General features: G+C 36.0%; 1 protein-coding gene across 2 annotated transcripts in view; it reads right to left on the minus strand.

Annotated features, from left to right (window-relative positions):
* Window positions 1–25,931, minus strand: part of WDR19 (WD repeat domain 19) — a 48,609-nt gene that overhangs the window by 3,586 nt on the left and 19,092 nt on the right. For both annotated transcript variants that reach the window (XM_049832345.1, XM_049832354.1), the window contains 19 exons: window positions 25,325–25,472; window positions 24,499–24,703; window positions 23,781–23,940; window positions 23,051–23,161; window positions 22,670–22,779; window positions 21,567–21,624; window positions 20,489–20,635; window positions 20,295–20,377; window positions 18,712–18,795; window positions 17,462–17,608; window positions 16,911–17,035; window positions 15,400–15,512; window positions 14,484–14,552; window positions 11,857–11,934; window positions 6,368–6,464; window positions 4,163–4,287; window positions 3,411–3,492; window positions 2,640–2,790; window positions 221–344 (listed from right to left, as the gene is read on the minus strand). In XM_049832345.1, coding sequence (XP_049688302.1) covers window positions 221–344; window positions 2,640–2,790; window positions 3,411–3,492; window positions 4,163–4,287; window positions 6,368–6,464; window positions 11,857–11,934; window positions 14,484–14,552; window positions 15,400–15,512; window positions 16,911–17,035; window positions 17,462–17,608; window positions 18,712–18,795; window positions 20,295–20,377; window positions 20,489–20,635; window positions 21,567–21,624; window positions 22,670–22,779; window positions 23,051–23,161; window positions 23,781–23,940; window positions 24,499–24,703; window positions 25,325–25,472 — 2,217 coding nt within the window. The remainder of the gene's footprint in view (window positions 1–220; window positions 345–2,639; window positions 2,791–3,410; window positions 3,493–4,162; window positions 4,288–6,367; window positions 6,465–11,856; window positions 11,935–14,483; window positions 14,553–15,399; window positions 15,513–16,910; window positions 17,036–17,461; window positions 17,609–18,711; window positions 18,796–20,294; window positions 20,378–20,488; window positions 20,636–21,566; window positions 21,625–22,669; window positions 22,780–23,050; window positions 23,162–23,780; window positions 23,941–24,498; window positions 24,704–25,324; window positions 25,473–25,931) is intronic.

Here is a 25,931-nt window from a genome sequence, read left to right on the forward strand (position 1 = left end):
ATGTGCCTGCAACTTGCAGGTGGCACCTAAGGCCACTCTATGATAGTTAAAGGCAAGAAGAATGGTTTCTACTTACTTGGTAAGAGCTTGGAAGAAAACAACCAACAAACCCACAAAAACATCTAGCTTGAATCTACTACCAAACCAAAGATGTTCAGACAAACTTATTTTTAGAAGGAAAGAAAAGCTTTGCGTTCATTCTCACATGGCAGACACTCACAGTTGCAATACAGTAGGGGAGATTGTTTTTGCAGCCAGGACACAAAAGTTCACACTCTGGGAGCTGGAATGCACAATAGGGACAGGCTGTTGTTGGTTCTTCGGTCTCTGTTGTGTCTGGACGTCTAGAAGTAAGATACAAATGTGAACAAAAAAAATCTCTTTTTGAACTTGAACAAAGAGGTTTTACAATGCATTTATTTAGCATTGTGTTTAGCAAGTGGTTTTCCTTTGTGTTATTTGCAGAGCTTCCAGTTGCTATTTTATATTCTACCAGATAATTCCTTTTAACTATCACCCAAGCTTCACCACAATTATGTAAACTCAGAAACAGGTAATTTTTCCATCTAATTTGAAACAACATTTTTAAAGCTATAACAGATCATAATACTTTGAAAGTTTTCAAAACTCAGTGTATATGTATAGAGTATAAATCTGTGGTTTCACTATTTTGGTGTTTGTGGCGTAAGTGATCACAAAGAATTGAAGCAACAAATAAAACTGGCATCCTGGTAGGACTATACAGCTTGGAACTCTGCCTTTCACAGACTTGTTTTTATCTACAGGTCTGTCAGAAGGGCAGTCCTGATCCAGACATCACAGCACCTGGGTTAAGGGCAGGGGAGGAGGAGACTTTTTTCCAGCTTTCTTATGTGACCTTAACATTTAATCTTCTATGGAACATTTATAGATGAAGAGCTTAGATCCACTTTTGGCATGTTTTCCAATGAGAGGATACATCCTTTCTAATGTTTAGGGTAGTAACCTTGGAGACAAATAGATGGCTTCCTTAGTTATCTTGATACTTTGTAGAAAGCCTAATTTCTCATTTTATTAGCCTGGGCATGGATGTTTCCCTCGCGATGGCCTGCTCCTTTGTCTCCACTTACGAAATCTGTGGCACAGATAAACATGACTGATCGATTAAGAACAAGTCAACATGGCTTTTAGCATTGATGTCATATTTTAGAAGCTTACTGGAATGTTCTATAAATATTAACAAGCAGGTAATAGGGAAGAACTTCACATGAATTAAAAAAATGGTTAAAAGATACTAAACAGAATAGGATAAACAGTTCTCACAGTACGCATCTGTGGTAACCTACTGCTGTCCTGCAAGCTCATAAAATACAAGTGAAAATAATGCGATGCCACAGCTTGTATGTAAAATTCAGACTGATATAGGCCAGAGCCAGCTTCAAAGAATTCCAGAAGAACTTTGTGACAAGAAAATACAAGGGTGGTGGGAAGACAAAACAAGGCCTGTTGGAAAAGTTTCCACATATAAGGTGATGGACTCCAGACTGCTGTGGCATTGGAGCAGGATCTTGCAATTATAGTATATGCTCTGAAAACATCAGCTTGCTTTAAAAACAGTCAAAAGCAAATCAAGTAGGGTGGAACACAGAGTCATTCTTCTACCACATAAATCCATGGGTTGCCCACATCTTAAATACAAAGTGTAGTTTTGGTCCTGCCTCCTCCAAAAAGGGGAAAGAGTTTCAAAGAAAGGCCTTAAGAATCTGTATCCATAAAATAGCTATGTAAGCTGAGACTCTTCTGGTCCTGAAAAGATATGACTGATGGATAGAGGGGAAATGGGGGAGGGGGGAATAAAAATCTATAAAATCATAAGTGACACAGAAAAGGCTAGATCTCTCCCAAGTGGAAAACTACAAGGCATCACATTAAAGTAACTAGGGACCAGTCTTGACACAATGGAACTTCCTGTCACAGGAGTCACCCGTCACTAAAAAATTTACATGGCTTCAAGCAGAGATTGGATAAGCTCATGGAGAGCTTAGAAACTTACTTAATAAATACCTTAAAACACCCATATGGGCTCAGCAAGTCCCTGAGCCTCAAAATGGTTAGAGGCTCATAGAATAAATAGGAAAAGCATTATATATGCTTGTCCTGCTCTGACACTCACCTACACTTCTTCCTCTGGCAGAAAATACTGGCTAGGATCTATCAAAACAGAACTTCAGATAAGGAAGAAAATGTTAAGAATTTGCTCTTCCATTCTTTTTTATCCTAGCCATTTAGTCAGTAGTCTAAATCACAGAAGAGCATACTGCTGATGCTGGGGTAGCTAACAGTTTACATGTATATTCCTAAATACAGAACAACTACAGCTGTATGGCTGCACTTAGGTCTGTATGGACAAGATGGAAAATGTTACTGCTGGTTAGGAAGCATTTCACATGTACACTGCATTTAAGGTTTATTGCATCCAAGGGAACAGAAAAGCCTGTAATTTTTAGAGAAAGGGGGAAATGGTTCTTAGCTTTCCAAATTTGAGATAGTGAAACAACATGAAAACAGGATAAAGCCTGTAGGCTTTATGAGCAAAAATAACATTACAAATAAAGCCTTGACATTGTGTACATTTGAAAGTACAGATTAGCACTGCTCACCTGACCATTGCTTCAATTTTCTTTTTGTATTTAAGATCTATTTTATTACGATACTCAGGTCTCATCAGCATTGCAGCAAAACTGAAGGCAGAGTTCTTCAGTCCTGCTCTATGACACTCAATTACAGCTGAAGTCAAAATTGGCACAATGTCTGTAATAGAATGAAACAATAATGTCAAATATTTATTTACCAATATTAATGTTGAAAGCCTTCGAGCTAATATGGCTAAAAAGGTACTGATGAAAAATGACAGTATTTTTCTGCTTCCTTAGAGTACACAGTTGCACAACTTGTGCAATTCCTGTAACCATAACAAGAATATCATTGTTTCACCTCTCACAGCCTTGTATTCCTGAAGCTCAGCATAGCAGCAGGAATGTTTTGATTGTTACCATTTCTCCCAAATCTGGTCTGTGCTGTTTAAAGTCTACATTTTAATCTACATTTTCCACATACCCAAAAAGTATTTTCCAAAAAAGACTGATTAAGATTTTGTGATAAAGTCACAGAACCAATCAGTTCATTACATATGATCCTGAGACTGTGTGTGGTTCAGGCAGCTCAGTACTGCAGTTACGGCGGGCGAGGACCCCATCCTGGAGGCCGTATATCAAAGAGCTGTCCTGTGGAGGATGGCACAGCACACTGTGTATATTTACACTTAGTTGCGTGCCCTATAGGATCATAGGAGGAGAATATACCTTTTAATACAATGATTAATGAGTCATCCTGTAGAGTAAAGCATGCTCTTCTATGCCACCAGCACTTACGTGATGGAAACTTGCTGATGTTGTTGGCTACACGTATAAGCATACGTGCTCCTTTCATGTGATCACCACGTCTCACGTGAGTCTGGAATACAACAAACATACTGAATTAACTGCAGCCTTTAGAGAGCAATTCCTGCAGCCTGCTCTTGGTGTTCATCCTTCTCGGAGCTGCATGCCCATGGCTCTTTGACGAAACTGAGCAGAGGTGGATCATGCACTAGAGAAAGGACTAGAGACTTTACAGAGGCTCTTTCCCAGAACAGTCTGTCTGGCCTTTGGCCCGATAGTTGCCCGCTCTTGCCTCACTGCTGGTAGAGAGGAGGCCAGAAGCTGACTGTAGGCTGAATGGAAATCCTGATGGGTCATGGGTTAACTACCAGAAATCATTTGAGCCCCCCCTGCTTAATTTCATTTACAGAAAAAGCAGTGATCTGCTTACAGATAATAATTAATAATTTAAATAATCAATAATTGTACTAGTAGCATAATATTTATAAGTGTGAAGGCAAAAGAAATACAGGAAGCCACATGTAGGTTTTAAATTATTCAGTATTTTAAAAAAGAATATGCTAACCAAAGAGGCAGAAACACCCATGGACTGGCCTCCTGAATCTTGCTGTTAGCATGCACTTGGATTCTGCTATACAACCTATGTGACAATGTAATTTATGTATACAGAGCATCCATATGTACGGTTCAATAAATCAGAGACTGTGCAACTTATGCATAAATTCAGTTTCTCAATTCTTTACCTTCACTAAAATATAGCTGTGTAGAATCATAAGATTTGTAGCCATCTCAGAAGGAATTTTAATCTTCTGGGTCTTTAACTCCGAATACATACTGAAAAGAACATCATGTGCATTTCGGTAGTTTCCTTAAAAAGAACCCAACAATGAACAGTAAATTTAATTTTTCATAACAATTTCTTTACTAATGACATATATGGAATCTGAACAGGAAGTTATGTTGATTCTTAGCGAAAAACCTTTGCATGACAATTTCTTTGGAAAGTCACAAGCAGTTGCTTGTCACAGTATCCTAAAAGTATCAGCCAGGGAGTTAAATAAAGAAAAAATTACACTTGGAGAACTCATCTAAACAGTATCAAAATACATATGTGGATGACAACTTCATATAATGAAACTTTAAAAATGGAAGATGCTGTATCCAATACATTGCTTCCACAATAAAGAGAGAAAAGGTATTTTTAGAGCATTTAGAGATGTTACTTATTTTTGTTCTTCAGTGTCAGATATTCAAAACCTGTTTTTTAAATGTTAATTTAACATACTTCTACTTTATCATTTGCTTTGGCAACTCCTTGCCTCTGCAACCAAACAAACCCAAAACCTGTCAGAGAGAGAATCAAAATTTAAATAATAATTCACTAGATTATAATGCTTCAAGGTTACTATGAAGGATTGTCCAGAAACCACTGGATTTCATTAAATTATCAACGTAGCTGAAAACAACCAGTGTTTAGTACAGTTAGTCTACTCTTAGCTAGTTGTTTGTTCTTGCTTTGTTTCGGGTTGGGTTTTGTTTGTTTGTTTTTATGTTATTACGTTATTAGAGTATACTCTTTGCAGTTGGAGGCATTTAAAGGAAATTTCAGATTCAGTTATTTCAGCAAACTTTTTTTCTCTATCTCTCCATATTTCTCTATCAGCAAACATTTTTACTCTATAAAGCAATTACGTGTTGTTATACACTACAGTTGAATCAACCTGTGGAAATTTGTGTGAGGCAGCTAAATATCACTCCAGAATTAGTTACTGGAAAACAACATTAATTTTTCATGCTGTGTTACTGACTCTTAGTATAATATGATCAGTCTTAAAATCATATGATTACATAAAAACAACTTAAAGAAAATTGCACATAAAATGGCATACCCAAAGGAAAATACCAAACACAATGACTTAAATATTATTTTCAAATGTTTTCTTAAGGAAAGAACAAACTATATTGGTGCAAACTTCAGAATCAAACTCACTGGAATCTCCTGAAGGAGGAGAAGGAAAGAGTTACTGCAAGATTGGTGACTTTAATGAGAAAAATATTGTGCTTATTATTACACTGTTGCAGAACACTTCTCTACTATTAGGGAATATGAAATACAGTATGAGATACTGCGTTTTAGATATAAGCTTTCAGATTCAGAAAAGCTACTAAATATTTAAACCCTTGAGCCTTTACATTTCCTGCTTACATAATTAGCACAAATGCATTATTCATTGCTATGATGAATTGGGAGATCATGCTTTGCCGAGGGTTTAAGAGATTTTCCACTCCTCAGCCCAATGCTGAGGAACAGTCCATGAATGTTAATTTGCCTGGGCTGTTCCTGAGGCTGCTATTCTTCCTTTATAGATATTTTTCTTAACTTACTTGAAATGAAAAGCAAGCAGTGTTATGATACGACTGTTGTCATGGCTACAGAGGAGCACGAATAATGGAGGCAATAGCTATTTTGCTTTTAGCCCTGTCTCTTATTACTTTTTTTCTATTTCTAACTTCAGCTACTTATTACAGGGGAAAACAAGGCTTAAGTAAGCAGGTCCCTGATCCTTCAACAGAAGTCATCTTCTGTGCACATCTCCCACTGAAAAAAACCCCACGTGCAAAGACTAAAGGATCAGTATCCAAGTCGGATAGAAAGTAGAAACTGCAATTCTAAGATCTGTGATACACAGAAAAGTAAAGCTGCAGGCAATCTTAATCACTATGTTTACTTGAATTTTCTACAATTTTCTTTTCTTCCAATATTTAATATACAGGTATAAGTCCCAACTTTTTCACAAAGGCTACTTCAAATTCAAAATTAAACCTGAATATAATTAAAAGCACAGATACATGTATTTTCTAAATATAATCCTATATAAATAACAGGACCCTAAGAACTGCAAGATGTAGTGTCAGAGATGCTGTCACATCAGAGAAAACAGACTTACCCGAACACTGCTCCTCCCTGGCAATTATTATAGCGGTTCTGGCAGCTTCTCGGTATTGCTTTAGTGCCATGTATAAGCGGAATAGGTACTTGGCATCCTTAATTAAATCATACAAAAGCAATTAATGCTAACTGAATACATACTGCTGTATCCCCTTTCGTTATTTGCTCATCCCACCACCGCATTCTTTAAAGCAGACAAGATGTCTTGTTTTGAGAAGAGCTCTTCATATCAACATGCTTTAGCCGTGCTGTGTTCACCTGCAAGTTTTGGCCATTAGTACAGTCAGATAAATGCCCACATTGAGGACCCTAACTGAGTTGTGGCAGTTAGTTGCCAAGCCCTGCCAATATGGATGCAGAAAGCCGCAGACCGTTAGGCACATAGAGAGTTGTACAGGTGGAAACCCAACAACTTCAGCTGTGTAGGCGTTTATGGTGTCAGAAAAGAACCAAAGGACTCCTAGAAATCAAAATCTTGCTAGAAATGTTTAAATTGTGTTACAGATCTAGATGCAAACATTGCTTAGTGGGGATAAGGATGACAAAATCTGGCCATTAAAGAGTGTATTGTTCTGGGACCAGATGGCAGACATCCAAGACAGCTAAAAAACCGAAAATTAGGGGGACAATTCAGCTAACAAAATGCCTAAAATTTGTAATTTCCTGTACTATGTACTTTTGATATATTACATGGTTCAAAAATGGCAAATGTAGCAAAGGGTTTACCCAAGAACTGGCAATCCAACAGCAGGAAAATTAGTGAAATAATTTAAAAACAGAACTTTGAAAAAACAAGATGGCAGTATTGAAGAGAACGAACATGAGTTCTATTTTTGTAATGTGTACTCAAATTTCTAGCAGACTAGTAAAAAAAAAAGAAATCAACAAGAGAAAGAGAAGAGAATTGTTCTTTCATAAGTATTTTGATAAAATTGTCAAAAGAGGTTATGCCTAAAAATACAGTTAAATACAAAATAAAATGACCTTGCTTATGATGAAAAGGAACTATTAAGTGAAAAAAAAACAAACCTGGGCTACTGTCACTATTTTATACCTTTAGCAGTGATTTCTAAAATGGGATCAATAAAAAGTAAAGTTTGTACATGATAATCTTTTAACTAGTAAATCAAGATGAAACTAAGCTGAAATATTGTATATAATGGTATGGTTCCAACTTAAATATACACATCAGAAAAAAAATATAGACACTGGTAGCTTTATAGACAGCAAAAAACACAAGCCAACTAATTCTGCAATATTAGTGGTAAACCCAAACATTTACGATGTGTATTCTGTGTTAAAATGGTATAAAAATTTCTTTAAAAAGAATTGTGTTAATCGATGTTTGCTGTTCTCTGGAATACCGTGTGGGTTTTGTATGTAAGTCTCAAACACATAGCAAAAAAAGCAGAAATTGAAACAAATAGAAATATGAAAGATAAAAAGACATTTCCTTATAAGAAGATGACTGAAAAGATTAACTCCCTACTTGAGAGGCAAGGAAAAAAATGACAAAAAAAAAATCACTGAAATAAAAGCAAGAGACAAAGACTGGCATACAGAAAGAAAAAAGGCAAGTCAAATTCTTCTTTTTAACTCACAATATAAGGAAAAACATTAAGTGACCAAAAGTAATTAAACTATTGATGGAGCAGAATTTTAAATAACACATAATCAAAACATTGAACCTCGTAAGAACCATAACTTACTTAACCATAATGAAATAGTTATCTGGATAATAAAGTAACTACAACTACTTATACTACTGCATATTATTTATCCACTGTAAACTGCCTTACAAAGGAAAATTGCTATTCCCTGAGTGGGGTAAAACAAAAATTATTATGAATGGTAGATTATGATGTAATTCTTCCCAATTTCTGACACCTCCTAATGACCACAGATGGTCAACCCACTGATGATAGCAGAAGGCTGCACTTCTTCCCCACCCAGGCTGCTTCTCCTTTTTCTCCTGCTGCAGCAGGAGAAGGATCCTGTCCCAGCACGAACCAGTGGTTTTATATGGTATTTGCCACGTCCCTAATTATACTTAACTAATATATTTAAATGACTTGCATGGCAGCCATATGTAGAAAAAAATATAAAAGTAGAAGGCATTTAAGAAAAATTAGTTTCATATTTTACTTTCATATTCTTACCTTTAAAGTCAGCCATTTTAAAAGCAAAAAATGCAGGAAGGAATTTTCAATTGACAACACATTTCCTAAGGTCTTTGGAAAAATTTATTATTGCAGTCTAACTGATCTTAATATTAGATAGCCATGATTTTAATTTAGTTCAGCTTTTTAAAACACATGTACTTAGAAAATATGCACACAGAAGACAGCAGAATCTTGCTAGTTAACACTCCCTGAAAAATTACAAAAGAACACATGACAAATTAAGAAACTTTACATGTTAACGTTAACAAATACAATAGTTGACATAGTAACACATTAAGAAATAGTTTTTAATTAGTCAGACAATATTGTAGCAAAATTTTGGTAAGCATAATAATTTTGATAATATGGTACTTCATTAAAATGCCACAAAATTGTTGGCTGTGAAAGATTTAAAGTAATCAGGCTGCTGTGAGCAATGATCTGGTTTGAAGATCAACGCTTGAAAGGATTAGCAAGTTTCTGCTGCATGGCTACTTTGGGTTCACTCTTACTTTTCAGCTTTACAAAAATACCACCACATAAAAGCTGCTATTCTCTAAAAACAACCCCATTGGCTTGATAATTTCAAGAACACTGTCTCCATAGCATAATAAGGATAAAGATGAATTGTTTTTTAAGTAGATTTTTAAAACAAATACGTATGATTTGATAAAGGAAAATTTTGTTACTCACAGAGAGAGACTATGGCAGATTGGATTAAAGCATTCAGAAGAACAAGAGAGAGCTTTTAAACAAGGAAAAGAAAGCTCTACATTGAAGTTCAAAACAATGTTAAATATGGCAATTATGGCATTCACAAAATTCCTAAGTGTTTTCTAAAATATTTAGAACCTCTTCACTATGGAGATCACACTGTAGCTCATTTCCCTTATCCAGACCTATGCACTTCTTTCAACCAGATGACTAGGCTGCTGCTCTTGGAAAAAAGACTGGATGCTACAGTTTCTGTCCACCCAATTTCCAGCATAAATATGAAATTACTTTTGCTTACACTGATGCTGCACAGATTTTTCATCTAATGCCTCCAACAGCTTCATTCTCTTCTGGTCTCTTGCAGTTGAATTTCGTTTGTTTCACTATGTTTTGCTTCTCTTATAATTTTATAAATGTTTACATTTCAAATTACAGGTAAATAATAAGAGGTAAATAATAGACAGAGGGGTTTTGTGGTGGTTTTTTAAATTAATTTTATAAAAGCAAAGTTGGCTTGGCTATCCACTGTCCAGTGTCTCTAAAAGTCTAACATATCAAACCCTTAATCTCCCAGCACCATACAAAGAGGAAAGAGCCAGAATTTCTAATCTCCCAACAGAATCATAAACCACAGCTATAATATTAGGGGTGAAATAAACTTACTGCATGAAGACCATGTCCTCTTCATTGTTACCAAACCTTACTCCCCTCAGTATGGCAGAACTTATTCGTCCCTACATGTAATTTTGCACCTGACTGTATTTACGGTGAGTTTGTATGAGATCTTAAATTCCTTGACTAAGGAATTAATTGCAGACTGCAATGTCCACACCTGAGGTCTGGCTTTCACAGTAGAAAAACATGGGTGCAGCCCCACATAGCTCACATTCAAGCTCTGCTGTAACAGGCAGTAAAACTTGAAGTGGCTCAGCCACTTAGTTCCATGAACAAAAGCCCAAATATGATTGAATGTACCATAAGCTCTATGGACATCAAAAATACACTGTGAAGCCTGTTTTTCCACAGCTCAAACTCAGAGAAACCAGACAGCTCATCAGTAGTCACTCTGCAAAAGAGCTGTTTGTCATCTTAACCTCAAATGCTGCTGTTCTGATGTCTAACATCATATTTACAGTGGACATTTTAAATCTGTCTTGGAAAAAAATATTATACCAACAGAATATGGTCAAAATGTACTTCTTGTATTGTATAAATAGCACAGATCTAATCTATGTTCTGCTTAGTTTGCGAACGATCCTCTTCTTTTATTACCAAACCTATGTATGGCATTGGCAACTAATACACAAAAATCAGTCAGCGAGTATCTTCCAACTCCCAAATCCGTATATACAAGAGAGAAAAAGATGAAATTGTCTACTAGTCTGCCAAAAGCCTTTTATTGCACCCAGTGAATGGTTTGCTTTTAACAAAGGAGCAGGAAACCTGGAAGAAAAGTAATGGTCCTTTCTACATTTTATTAGTTCATCATAAGACATTAAAAGAAGCCTTATAGCACAGAGCACCTCTTATTTCACAAAGCACCTCCTAAATAGTATAAAAGAAAAAAATGTAAGGTTCTAAGGATCCAAAGAAGATTTTCTATGACAATGATGAGTGAAAACATAAAAATCAGTGCCCACAGTATTTTATTATCCTATTGTTAATCAAACTGCCACGTTAGGAAGGTCTGTCACCAAAAATCTTCAAACGTGCTTCCTGTTTTTTTTAAAATTTTCTACCATAAATGAAGTATGTAATTTTATTCTTCAACACAGAACAGAAACTCTGTGTTTTAGTTTACAGAACTAGAGCCAATACCCGCAGATGAAACTGACTCTATGAATAATCAATTCAAACTTTAAACTAAATACTTCTACATAATAAGAAATCCAAAAAGAAAGATAATTTTTTTAAAATAAGGTTTAACTGTCATATGGACATCCGCATGAAGCCATTACATTTTCAAGTTATCTCAGTGGCACATTTTTGAGTTGCTTTGAGCTAAGCTCATTTTTAAAACATGGTCATTAATCCCTTCAGAAATCAACAGGGAGCTGGTAATTTTGAAAATCTGTCCACAACTTTTTATGTCTTATGTTGATGTATGAATACAGGAACTAATGTAGCTTGATCACCTTTGGGTTTTTGTCCTTCATCTCCTATTTACTACCTTACTTTCTTCCACTGCAACAGTTAGACCAACGCCCCACACAGCAAGAAGAGATCAGTCCTGTAGCTAGTCTTGAGACACACACATGCTGAGTATCCATTTGGGAAAGGCAACAGCCAGCTGGCTAACTGGCTTGAACAAACAGGTAAGTTTTGTCTCTTTCCCTCAGTATGAATGTTAATTTGAATCTCCTCTGTCCAACTACCTGCTTTCATAAAGCTTGGAAAAAGATGATTACATCTAGGATAGTTACTGCCTTTCTTATCATTCTGAAACTGAAGTTACTGGGTGAATGACTTACAGAGTGATCATGTAAGTCTTGCTCCTTAATGAAACCAAGCTAAAACACCATCTGCCTACCAAAACTTTTAATTTTACAAAATAAGCTCAAAAGATCTTGTAGCACAGTGTGACACAATAGCAGTGATAAAAATACAGTACCTTGGGCATGCCATCACTCTCTCCCATAAGATAGTCTATCAGCTGATTTGTTAGGGCTTCATCTTTTGCCCGTCCCACCTATTAAATAAAGACAGAAGAAATTATGCTATGAAAGAGAAAGGAAAAATACTCATAAGGAGGCTTTCCATAAAACCACTGAAACTAGACAGATTTAAAACATTATTTTCTTTTAGTTCTGTGTGTTCAAACCAGATGATTACTTGTTTCATCAGCTTTGACATGCAGTAGTTCATATTTACCTTCTAACGTGTTATGTCAGAGGACCGTACTCTACTGGCATGAACTGTTCCTCTGCTTCAGTGTTGGGAAGGCGTCTGAATCTAGGGACCATGAGTTGAAGCCTGCTGTCACAAAGCTATGTCTATCAACCCAGCACAACTTGCGCCTCAGAGGAATATTCAGTGCTGGTCACTAGAATAGAGCCAGCCCTATCTGGCCAGTTGAAGAGACAGTCTCAAAAATATGGCTAAGATGTTGAGATCCCACAAGGATACATAAGGTACAACCACAGCAATAGTCTTTGGGCTGTTTCATAGCCTTTGGTTTATTCATTTGGGCTGAAACATGTGGATCGAGAGGAAAGCATTAGAGACCTCAAACTTCAGTCTTACAAGCCCTGCCAACAGCTTTGTGAGATGGAAGGCCTCAAGAGTGGCTGTGCTATCTCTAAGCAGAGTCAGGTCTACTCTTTAAAAGAGTCTGAAAAAACTCTAGTGATACCTAGCAAGATTTTCAAAGCTGTGGGTTCTTCAATGATACAGAGGCAGTACGAGAATGGTTTGGATGACAGAAAGTGAAAGTCACAGTGGATGCGTAGATGGAAGCTGGCAATGGGCCTGCTTAGGCAGGTTTTCAGCATATATTGTCTAGAAAAGAATCACAAGAAACAGAGTAGGTTCACATGTACTGAGGTGCAGCATGAGCTGGAGACCTGATGACTACAGAATCTTGGGGATCCATGAGCAAAATAATTAAACAAAGGTTGCTTAATCCCAAATTTCTACTTTTTTTAGGGATGGAAAGAAGATTTTTTGAGATAATAAGGATGAAAACAAAAAGGTGTTAGTAAGACTGATGCTGCAACTGGTCTTCCACCTGATAGTGGTTGCTGAGAGCAGTGAGCAGTGGATATTGTCTACCTTGACTTCAGAAAGGCTTTTGACACTATGTCCCATAACATCCTTATTGAGAAGCTAATGAAGTATGGGCTGGATGAGCAGACAGTGAGGTAGACTGAAAACTGGCTCAATCATCAGGCCCCAAGGGTTGTGATCAATAATACAAAGTCTAGTTGAAGGCCAGTAACTAGCAGTGTACTCCACGGGTCAATACTGGGTCCAATCTGATCTGGATGATGGGGCAAGAATGCACCTTTAGCAAGCTTGCTGATGGCACAAAACTGTGTGGAGTGGCTGATATACCAGAGGGCTGTGCTGCCATCCGAAGGGTCCTTGACAGGCTAGAGAAATGGGCAGACAGGAACCTCATGAAGTTCAGCAACGGGAAGCACAAAATCCTGCACCTAGGGAGGAACAACCCCATGTGCCAGTACATGCTGAGGGCCACCCAACTGGAAAGCAGCTTTGCAGAAAAAGACCTGGGGATCATCAAGCTGAACATGAGTCACCAATCTGCCCTTGCAGCAAAGACGACTAAGGTATCCTGGGCTGCATTAGAAGGAGTGTTGCCAGCAAGTCAAGGCAGGTGATCGTTCCCCTCTATTCCAGGTGAGGCCACACCTGGAGTACTGTGTCCAATTCTGGGCTCCTCAGTCCAAGAGAGAGAAGGACATATGGGAGAGAGTCCAGCAAAGGGCCACTAAGATGATGAAGGGCCTGGAGCATCTCTCATGAGGAAAGCTGGGACTGTTGAGGCTGGAGAAGGCTCGGGGAGGATCTTGTCAATTATATAAATACTTGAAGGGAGGGTGCAAAGAGGAAGGAGTCAAGCTCTCTTTAGTGGTGCCCAGTGACAGGACCAGAGGCAATGGGCACCAGCTGAAACACAGAAGGTTCTATCTGAACATCATGAAACACTTTTTCACTGTGATGGTGACTAAGCACTGGCAGAGGTTGCTCAGGGAGGTTGTGGAGTCTCCCTCCTTGGAGATATTCAAAAGCCATCTGGACACAGTCCTGGGCAACTGGCTCTAGGTGGCCCTGCTTGAGGAGAGGGGTTGGATCAAATGACCTTCAGAGATTCCTTCCAATTTCAACCATTCTGTGACTGTGTGACAGAGAGTGAGAATGGAGGCATATTGACCTCTCTAACCATAGTGTGCAGACTGCAAAAATCAGCAAAACTGAAAAATCATACATAGATATTGCTAAAAAAGAAAATTCCAAACTCAGGGGTCTCTGACACCCAACTACAAAAATCTGAATGAATTCATAAACCCTCCTCTGAAAGACTGAAAACACATTTTCCTCTGGTGTTAGTATTAACTTCTACTTTTTTAATGTTTTAGATACCACTTTCACTGACACAGTTTTCCTTCTATTTGCAATCTGTCCAAACACACTCACTAATACTAGGAAAATGTCACAACACTGAAGGTAAACTTCTCGAAAAGATGAAGAATTTCTTGTTTTAGTGAAGTTGCTTACTGTTTCAATTGCCATTTCTATAGCCAAGTTATCTTCTGTGCTTGGACTTTTCATAAAGTGCTTTAATGCCTAAAATGATACAAAAGAAAAGTCAGAACTGAGACACATGAAATTAACATTTTCCTAATTTTTATCAAGTTATTTCTCTCCACATTTTGACAGACAAGTAGCACGCTGAATGCTTATCTTGACTGTATTTTACAGCCATAATGATAAGCACATACACTATAGAGGTAGCAGCTGCTCTTACAGATACTCCTGCAAGAAAAAAGAGTTGAGTCTTTGACAAATTCTGGTCTATACCTTCATTTAACTGTGAAAGATGTTCACAGCAGTATGATGACAAGAAAATAATGATTAATGTGCTATTGGATCCCCCCTATGGCCCAGCTGAAGGAGTGGTCATCTGCAATTGCTGTAATTTGCAAAAATCAGTAATATTTTTTCAGTATGTGTTCAGTATGCAAAGATCAAACATTTAATAAGCATCAGTTCACTGATTTGTAACTGACCAAAAGGAAGTGTGTCAATTGACATACTTCAATTAATGTATTTTCTTTTTTTTAAAGAAAAAAATTTAAGTTAGGGCATGCTACAGTATTAAATGAATTAACTAGCAACCAAGTCTTCATTGGTTAAGCTAATAAAATATAAATAAATTCTAATTCTGTGTTCATGATATTTAGAGATTCATTGAGAATAGTATATCATTGATCCATCTAGAAGAGCCTCTACTGCTGTGAAAAAGTTGTGTATGGCAGCATAATTCACAGAATACAATGTACATAATTGTAAATATAAATAGTTATGTTTTTTACACTTTTAAAAAGTGAAACATCCCTGATTTTGAAGTACTGTATTTTGAACAGTTTCTATGAATGTTTAACTATCACTGTTTTATCCATTAAGTACTGACCCGTCCATATTGACCACACAGCAAGAAAAACTTTCCCGCCTGAAAATGTTTCTTTTCTCCTTCAAAATATAGTGCAATGCTCTGATAATCTTCATTGGTAGTACTTTCAGAACCTGCAACAGATAGAAAATAAGAATACTCTGCTGTGATTGCTAAGTAAGATAAAGGCCCTACTGAAGGAACAAATTCCTATTCTACAAGGTTTTTTTTCTACTGACATTCAAAGAAAACCAAAGCCAGCTAGACTCAAATTATGTCTTATACAGTTTTTTCCTATTTAATCAGACTAAATGTCAGACATTAGGAGCTAATAATGCAGTGAAAAAATTGTTTCCATAGGTTTTACACCATAATGGGATTTCTGTTGTTTTAACAGACATAATAAAATGGCGTAACTATGACCTACAAATGAATTTTTCCATTATGTCTTGGCAACAATAAAACAGAGCAAGTGATTATGAGATTATCACCTGAATTATTTTCACAGTTTAAAAATATGCAAGTATATCTGTATTATACAGAGCAAGACTCAGGACCAGTGTAACTGTGTGGTAGCAGGGAATACTACTTAGTCTTCTAACCAAGACTCCATTTTACTGTACATGTCTAAAACAAATACAGCCATTACTCCAGAGTTAGTTTTAAACCCTTTTTCCACCCACTTAGATTACAATTTGAGACACCCTATTTTGGACAGAAGGAAGAAAGCATAAGGAACAGTAGAACAATAGTGGCCACCTTGACAAGCAGCTGCAACAGTACATCACCAAGCTAGCTGTTGCCAAGTTTTTATAACCTTCATAACAAGAATACATTTTTTAAAGGAAGAGATTAATTGAAAATATGAGACAATTTGGTAGATACGTCTGTGGAACTGTTTCCACAAAGAGTAGTGCCTGACACAGGTGTAAAATATAAAAGTTATTGCAAATTGACAAGCTGGCCACTGACTGACTTGATGGCTTGAGGTAAAAGTCAGCTTCTCAGTAAGGTCTCCTTTTTGTCTCTCGCTGAGACAACAGGAGGCCACGAAGACCCTTAAAGGGGAAAAAAAGGAAAGACAACTGACATTCACATGTAAGAAGAGAGCTGGAACCATGAAAAAAAGGAAAAGGGGGACTAAAAATGAAGAACTGTACCAGTAAAATTCTCAGTTTTGGAAAAGCAGTACTACATATGTCAAGGTCAAAGAAAGGGATTCCTCAATGGACATAAGAAAATAATCTACACAAATGCTTTATCTTTATGGATAAGCAGGAAAAGCTCTAGCACAGGCAAGATTTGAAAACAACCTAGACTGAAGACCAAGGGAGATACCCAAGCTGAAAACAAAGCCTAGCTTGTAGGCCTGAATTAGACACAGATTGCCAATTCTGTCCATGGTGACTGGAAATGGAAAAGGCTGGGAAACAAAACTTCACATCCCTTGTCTTATGATTTCAAATTGGTCTAAACCAATTAAAAGAACAACAAAACATATTGCAAGCAATCTATTAACCTGGAATACTCACTGATGATATCAGCATAAATCTCCATCTTGTTGTGTTGCTGAGCTAATGTGAAAGCTTCATTATTGCACTTGGACATGACCAGAAACTGGATGGCAGAACCATAGTCACCAAGCTGCAGAAAGAATCTAATCAGAATGAACAAATTAATACCTTAGTACTAATTAGCATAATGAATACACCATAGGTTTTAGGAATATATATTGTGTCATACAAATATGACGTATTTCTGATTAATTTTATATCTTGATTATTTTAAATAGGTTACTAAAATTAACTTAGTATAAATAATATAGCATGGCAACGTTTATTATTGTCCAAATTTATTACTTCAGGTTAATACATTTTAATCAGAAAGTTAAAAAAAAGAAAAAAAACCCAGTACCTGCTTAACTGTCCAAATTTTAGCAAACCCAAATCAATAAGCTGGAATATATAGTCACTGGCCAAGTATCAATAACCAGAGTCTGAAACATTAGCAAGCCTCACCAGCTTCCAATAGGTATGGCCTCTTTCACCCATTGTTCTTTTAACCCACGTAATATGAATGTTACCTGGCCACCATCTTTGCTCCATCAAGAGACTGTGTTTCTCTCACAATATTAACAGCCTTTTCAGGATTATTAAGGTGATCCAAATATAGTCGAATTACACTGTCCCATTGTTTTGCATGCTCATAAGCTATCACAGCTTCCTTGTACCTGCAAAATAATGGTTCCATGTAAGTTTTTCTAATTTTTAAGTAACTCTTTGCAATATGGTCTGAAAGAAACATACAGTATTTTATTTCTGAGAGGTTACTCTGTGACACCTTTCTTTCAGTTTGCATATAATAGCCTTGTTCTGCATTTACTATGTTTTTTTGTCTCTATTTCATTTTCTCTTGGCAGAATGAAAGGCAGAGACAACAGAAAAATGTCTACCACAATACTATTGACCTACTCTGCCAGCATCCCTTTTGGTATATCTTAAAAGTGGTTCATCTGTTCCACCAGCAAACATCATCTGTTCCGTCAGCTCCATATGAAATCACTTGGGAGTGAAAGAACAATAAAAACCAAACAGATGATAACTAGTTGTACAATTTAAAAAATAACACTTTTCTGTTTTGCAAACAAGATCAAGATTTTTTACTTTCTCACACTATGCAATTGATGCAAATAGGATTTTCTAGTCTCACCATCACAAACACTTAGCTTTGGTGTGTTTCATGTTATAAAGCATCATTGTTCTGAAGCACATTTACTTACAGGTAAGGACTAGTGGAAACTATGTTCTGTGATTAAATATAACCTATTTCAGGCTTTCATTTCAGCCAATAATTTCACATTATTCAATATTTTGCAAGCACAGCCACTAAGATGCTGCAATAATTTTGTTCTAGAATGAAAAATTTTCTTCCATGATTACTCCCCCATTGAATGACTTTTAAAAATCACAGCTAAAGAGTCATTAGAAACAAACACAACTTCAATACTCTGCTAAGAGGAATATTGCATTGGGTGCAGTACTTTAAAAACGTTAATGATTTTTGTTAAAAATATATTAATGCTTAGATAGGAAAACAATCAATTAGAAACACATCTTTGATACTAGTGGAAGGTCCTTAGATTATGTTTAAAATCTTTACAGAACACCTTAAGTTTACATAATTCAGAACCCATTTTCACAAGGCTATTTTATGCAAAACAAAGTCTCTCTTTTAATTTATTTTACAATAAGAGTAATGTATAATAATAATAACAGTAACAACAACAACAATAACAACATACTTTATAAAAAAAAGATAGGCATTCAAACGTACCTGCCATCTGCTTCTTTGGCCTTTGCATACTGTAGGTGAATCTTTGGAGATGAAACGTGAGGAAGAAGTTCACCAACCTTTGCCCTAGAAATACAAGAAAAGAGTTATTTAATAAATATATCTGGTTCCAAATTTTCTTCAGTAAACCAGGCATATTTATATCAACACTGAAAAGGAGGCTAAAAAAGAAGTAATTGAACATAATGTATAAGCTTTGAAGGCACTTTAATATTTTCAAAAAGCTGCACTTTAGAAATATAAGAACTGGAAATTATAGACTGCTTCATGAACATACAGGCTTAAAGAAGGAAGTTTGAAAGCTTAAGTTTCAAACTTGAAGCTTAAGTTTGAAATGTACAAGCATAAGAAGTGCGAGACCAACAATTTTAACCTCCAGTATTCTCTAATTAATCTACAAAGCAGCACAGTATTAAAACTGTAACGTGAAAGAATGTGCAAAAGGGTACAAAAGGCCACCAGTACAGGTGGAGTTGTGATCACTCCCGTGACCATGTGCTTAAGGCCACAGGTTGTACAGAGGACTCTAGGCAGTTAGAACCAGATTCTCTGAGCGACACCATCCATAACAGCAGAGTGTGGAAGAACACAGAACTGTGTCAGTCCTTCCATAAATCTAGCTTCAGGAGTTGCACACAGTGACACGGTCTATAAGAGCCAGCAAACTAAGCAGTGGGCCTTTCAAGACAAAGATATGAGAGACTGAAGAGAGGCTGACCTTAAATCTCACCTCTCTGCCTAAAAGAGAGAGCACTACCCAAACTGAACCTCCTTCTGCTAGGGTAAACAAAGCTTGTACCTCTCACTGTCCAAATCAAGGCTACCATTATATACAAGCTATCCTACTTAATGAAGTGTTGTCTTTGTCTGTTCTGATGCCACTGGCACTTCTATGATGGAATAAAATTTTCCTTAGTAAATGAACATCATATTCCAACCCAATTTTTAGAGCACTCATATGAAAGAGGAGGGGGTCTTTCTGATCTCTGCTCCAAACATTTCTTAATATTAGAAGTCCATAAAATGTAATTAGGCAAGAATTAAGGCCTTAAATCTCTCAGTAAATTGTACTTTTCCACTGCAAACTTGACAATAATCAAATTCACTCTAAAAAAATTAAAAATGTATTGAACATAATGCCAGCAATTTTGATTATTCATGATACAGACTCCACTTGAACCAGCAACTTAGAATCATTTCCAACTGTCTGAATATGCAGTCTCAGCTATGTATTTTATAGCTGAAGAAGTTTAATGAAATAAAACAGTGACTACATGAATAAAGTTACTAAATTCAGTGTGTGCATGCACACACGCAAAGGACTTGAAACTGCAGGTAACATTAAACATAACAGAAAAAAAAGAAAAAAGGAAGACTATCTCCCACTTACAGTAAGACTATATGTAAAACAACATAAACTTTTGAGAGAACATTCTTCTTGTTTAAGCTTGGGGAAGCAAACAATAAAATCAAAGAAACATAATCAATGAGACATTTGTGCTATTCAGAGAATCATTCCTTTCCAAAGAGCACCAATACAATACTTTTCTGAAATCGGTACTTACCAATTTTTACACCGGATGTATACTGATGCTGCCTTGTCATAATATTGTCCCTTTTCATACAGCTGAGCAGCTTCTGAAAATTGCTACAATATTGGAAACCATTAAAATGTAATTTCTAAATTAAGGTTACAAATAAATAAATAGCTTAATGTATTCACATTTTCAGCCTTAGCTTTATTAACTCTTTTGAATACCTTCATACTCTCCAGAATAGCTCCACAGTCTCTTTTTAGTAACCTACTGGGATGTTTAATGGCCTGGTTTACCCCTCGACGGATATCTCCCATACGAATGGACATTTGAGCCACTCCAGCAAGGCAAGCTTCATCATGTTCCTGGTACTGGCAATCGAATGAAGAGCAATAACTATACATTATACATCAGAAATATCAGGCCACAAAAGCCACAGTAACTATGCACTGAAACAAATTAACAAAACATTACATGGACTTAGTTAAATCAATTTTTGTCTCAAAATTCTTGCCTAGCTGCGGTTGTCACTTATTTAGAAGAACTCAGCTTATTTTTCTTCTTAAGCTTTGTCTTTAATTTTTACATTTTACTTACAAGATCTGTCCAGACCAAGCATACACAAGAAGAATCTGTTTTACAGATAACTTGGTACTACTCTCTTCTTTCCTCCAAAACCAACAGTAGAGAAAAAGAGAAACTACAAGCAGGATTACTTCCTTTTTAAATTTTTTTTTGGAAGGTGGTACGGCTACTGATATTTCATAAAGCCAAATGGCTTGAATTCAGAAAACATTGCTATTTCCCCTATTATGTTCCCCTATTATCATTTAAGCTGCTTCGTAATAGACATTTTGCAAATATTAGGGGAAAGAATGCCAGAATAAGGGAGGATCTGCTGAAGATGATGTTTATTTTCTAACACAATCCTTGCTTGTCTTTATATAATGATTCAGTAAAGAATAACAGAAGGAATAATTAGGACTTTTGTTATAACAATGAAAATCCTAGCAGTATTTTCTCTGATATTTGCACATCTATTATGAAACCGCTCAAATTATAAAAGCCTAAGTCTCATTATGCCATGTTAATACAATGGCAATACTGCTTTATACCTAGAGAAAGCAAAATTCTGTATATTAAAAATAAGAGAAGTGCAAAGATTACTATCCCAAAAGCAACAGTCATATAGATTTAGAGCTGAATAAAAAAAACACCACCCGAATTCAAATGAGCCTGAAACATGAAAACTTAACGTGTAGTACGATAGTACAAACACTACCATTACTAAAAAGGAATTACCTTATTGTTTCCAGTGATTCCCTTCTCATAATGTGCCAGAGCGTTAATATAATCTCCCCTAAAAGAAAACTGGAAGTTATATGGAAGAATATTTTTAATAGGAAGAGATGGTTACCTTCCTACCACATAGATTATGCATGTATCTTGCATGTCTTGCTTTAGACATAACTCCATACAAGGATGTGAAGTATGCAAAAGATGGACAGTAACACAACATGTCATGGCATTTCCTGTGCACTTTATAAAGCTATTAGTCAAAGAGGCAGTCCATCTCTCAATTCCATTATACTGAGACCAATAAACCTCCCTTGAAAGACAGGCAAAGAATCTATCTGCACAGTACACCTCAAAAATCTCATCTCTACTTCCACGTTTTTCTGGAAAATAAACAAAACTAACCTTCTAAAAGTATTTAAAATTTTCACAGCATAAAAAACAAAGCCAATTTTTTTCCTTAAGTACATTCAGAACTGAAGTTACAATTGGTTGCATTGCTTCAACCGCCTCTGTTCCTTTCTGTGATCAAGTGTCCTCTCTCAGTGCCAGGGGCACTGCTAGGGGGAAGGAGTTGTCTAAAAACTCTATTAATAGATAAGAGTTTTTCCTCTTGGTTTACACATTAGACAGACCAGGTTTCATCTGGGAAGAATTAGCTATAACATAGACTTTAAAATCATGGCAAATGGCTAATACCATCTCTCTTTGAGGGACTGGCAGCCTTGAGTTTTGGCACTCCTCTACCTAAAATATGTAAGAAAAAGAAAGGCTACTGGGTATTTAAGGAAACACAAGGCAAAAGGCAAGGCTTTTGTCCAATATAAGAAGTGTTAAATGGCGTGAACTTTATTTTCCAAGCACTTGCCTGCAATGAAGTACTTATTTAGTAGAAGATATTATGATATAGTGGACCTACCAGTTGCAACATATGTCTCTAGCATGAAGTATTCCTTACAAAACTACTCTTCCTCATACTATAGCTGCAAGACCTCTCAGAATCCTCTCTCAGCAATGCAGTCAGCTGAAGTATCTCAATTCTATGTTCTTCTAGTGAGCATGAGTACTGGTTTAATATTCTTATACAGCAGCTTTACAGGAGAACTTACGTGAATTCAAGCTGCATTGCATATTCCTTTGATATGAAAGGGATTTGGTCTGGGGCCAAACGCTTAGCCAGCTGAAGTGCACTGTCCCAGTGTTGCAAGTCTTTTCGCATCTATTAACAAAGAACAGTAACATTTTCTGATGCAAGTATCAAATTCTGAATTCTAATACGAACTTTATATTATTCTAAATACAAATATAGAGCTAGTCTTCTAGAACGATTCTGACACTTTGAGACACATTCATCCTAAAAGAATGTATGTCAGTCATACAATGGCAAGACCAAAACTACAAAAGGGCAGAATTATCAGAAGGTAAAATATTCCAACATTAAGGTGGAGATGAATACAGCAGAAAAAAATTTACACATCTTAAATGAATACCTCAAGTGCAGCAATAGGACAGGAGGATGCCAGATAGAGATCCTGAGCCAGATTAAAATCACTAGTAAACATGGCAAGATGTCCTGCTAAAAGGTTGTGGTCTTCTATTCCCTGTAAAAAGACATAATAGGTGCAAAAGTAGTCCAAAAGAAAAAAAAATACTGTTATAGGTAACAATCTAGTAAGCACATTAAAGCAAAATATCCTTGCATTTTACAGCCATGTGTATCAGATTCTACAAACCAGAAAAAGCCCTCACTTTCTTATTGTTGCTCAAAGTCACTACAGCCAACACTAAGATCAGCAATTTGCAGAAGTATATTTTTAAGGTGCTATTTCACATACACTTTTAGTTGTATAATTGCAACCTGTTGTTTGTTTGGTTTTTTTTGTTTTTTTGTTTTTAAATAATAGTGGCCTTAAACATTTTCTTAAAAATAACAAAGGGAAAAAAGCCTCCAAATGCCCGAGACATGAATATATTCTGCCGCTCTGAAGCAAATGCAGAAAGGAATGTTGTGCATTCCAGTAGAGATTGCAACCAATTCAAGACAAAATCAATCAAGATTTACGTGGTTTGGACACTTTCTCCTCTATATCTCCTCCCTTGAAAATAATTCACCTTCTATTTAAAAATAAACAAAATTCCCACAAAAATAACAATTCAGCAATTCTTAAAGAAGAATTAAATCACCTTATTTCCTATTTAAAAGGGACTCTACATTTTTACCTTTATTTGCTCTAGTGACATCACCATCCCAGCATTACCAAATGTCCGATAAACACGTATTGCAAAATCCACCTCCATATGATGTAAGCAAGCTTTGGCCAGCTCATTCCAACCAGACTGGTCATTCAGAAGTCTGCACACCTCCCATGCTTCAGAAAACCTATACAAGGTAAAACGCATTTAAAACTAGTATTACTCATACCTAAAATTCCCTCTCACCACTTTTTTTCCTAATACTATGGTAGGGAAAACATAAAAAGCATTTATTTCTAAACCATGGAGAAAGAGTTGTGTCAGGAAGAAAGGAGAAATACAAATGCATAACTTACAGTTCTCCTTCTACCACACTTTTTCAGGAAACCATCTTCCTTCCCTACTCTGGCATTCTTTCCATTATACTGATTTTGCATTGCTTCATTACAGTGGGAGGGGAGTATGGAAGAAGCACCTTCAGCCAGTTTTGGAAGAGCCACTGTCATAGAACCCCAAATTAGTCTTGAAAAAAATTACGTTAGCTTTTACTTGACAGTGGAAAAACAAATAAAGCACCACTGGGTCACTTATTTTGCTTGGTCTGCATAGATAGCTACATGGACTTATGGATCAATCTAATTTATCAATATTCAGCATGACATTTTTAAATCATCAGGATATGCTGTATTGAGCTATAAGCACAGAAGAGAACAATTTACACAATATAATTAAAACACAGATGTACCTTTTCAACATTAAAGTCTGAGAAAGCATTTGTGTCAGCTCATTAGGTCCAAAGTCTTTCAAATTGCCAAGGAAACTGTGAGTGCTCAGATAGATATTGTTTGTTTTTCCACTCTGAGTCTGACAAGTTAATTCTCCATTATACAACAACAAAGGTTTATGGGAAAAGGGGACTTCCGTGCCACCTGCCAAAATAATCTTTGATCCTAGATTCAAAGATCAGGAAGAAAAGAAGACATCATTTAAAAAATCCCTACATGGTATAAAGTGTAGCAAGCAGTCACAGCTGAAATAATGTAGTTTTGTAGGGCATTAATTCAAGGTTTCTAATTCTGGTAGTCACCATCTACTGTGCAGTGCGTATTTTTCAGTAAAGTAAATATACATAACTTAAATCTTCTAAACTAGTAAGGTGATTTTCCAAAAGTTTGTAGGTAAATTTCTTAATGTTTCTCTGTAACAAATACAGAAATTGCTATGATTACAATTTTCGTTAACAGTGTAAGTTAATACAAGTTTTGTCACGCCGATCCTAAGATTTTCTCATGAACATTTCAAAATACAGTTGAAGTACAATGTGTAAATTTCAGACAAAAGATTATAATAGCAAGAAGCTTAGGGAATTAAGACCAAAATGCCTTGCTGAAGCTTTAGAGAAACCTACAAAACAACTAGTTTTCTATTCATCAGTTGCACTTCAAAACTTCTGTAGTACTATTTATTTTTATATGCAGTTCTGAAAATATTTAAAGACAAATGAAGACTCAGAACATGTTTTACTTTATTAACTAAAATAGTGAATGAGTTTTTAAAAGCATTTACAGTACCTTGAATAGCATCCTTATGAAAAACATAAGTGTACACTTTATCATCATCAAAAGCAACAAAAACACCTTTATCCATTGGCCAGTGTTCCCATAGGATTCCTTTAATAGTTGGTGAGAAGTTTGGAATCTCATATAATCTATCATTTACCTACAAATAATGTAAAAGTAATACTACTAGCAAGTGACTAAGGAGACAAACCAAATATTCATCCCATTTATGATTAAAAATAAAAAGAATATAAATAGTGCAGAAATATGAAAATTATATTAAGAAAAAGTTTTCTTAAAAGCAGCAACTCTGAATAACAAAATAGTTTTAATTCAGAAGGGAAGTAAATGGAGAAAATGCACATTATATGAATGTTATTTGCTTTTCTTAGAAAAAAGGTATAGGGACAGGCAGTAAAACTGGCAGTGTTTGTTAATGGGCTAAAATATTTGTATTTGAATACACAAACACATACATTTATGAAAATTACTGATCAGGAATTTAGTATAATGAAATTGTCCTGATCTAATATGACAGATTTTATTTCCTTACATTACCATTAAGTTATCTTCAAGCCTCCTTGGCAATTTCTTCTACCAGCATAAATGTTGGAGTAAC

Source organism: Accipiter gentilis, chromosome 3 (assembly GCF_929443795.1).
Source record: "Accipiter gentilis chromosome 3, bAccGen1.1, whole genome shotgun sequence".
Lineage (NCBI taxonomy): Eukaryota > Metazoa > Chordata > Aves > Accipitriformes > Accipitridae > Astur > Astur gentilis.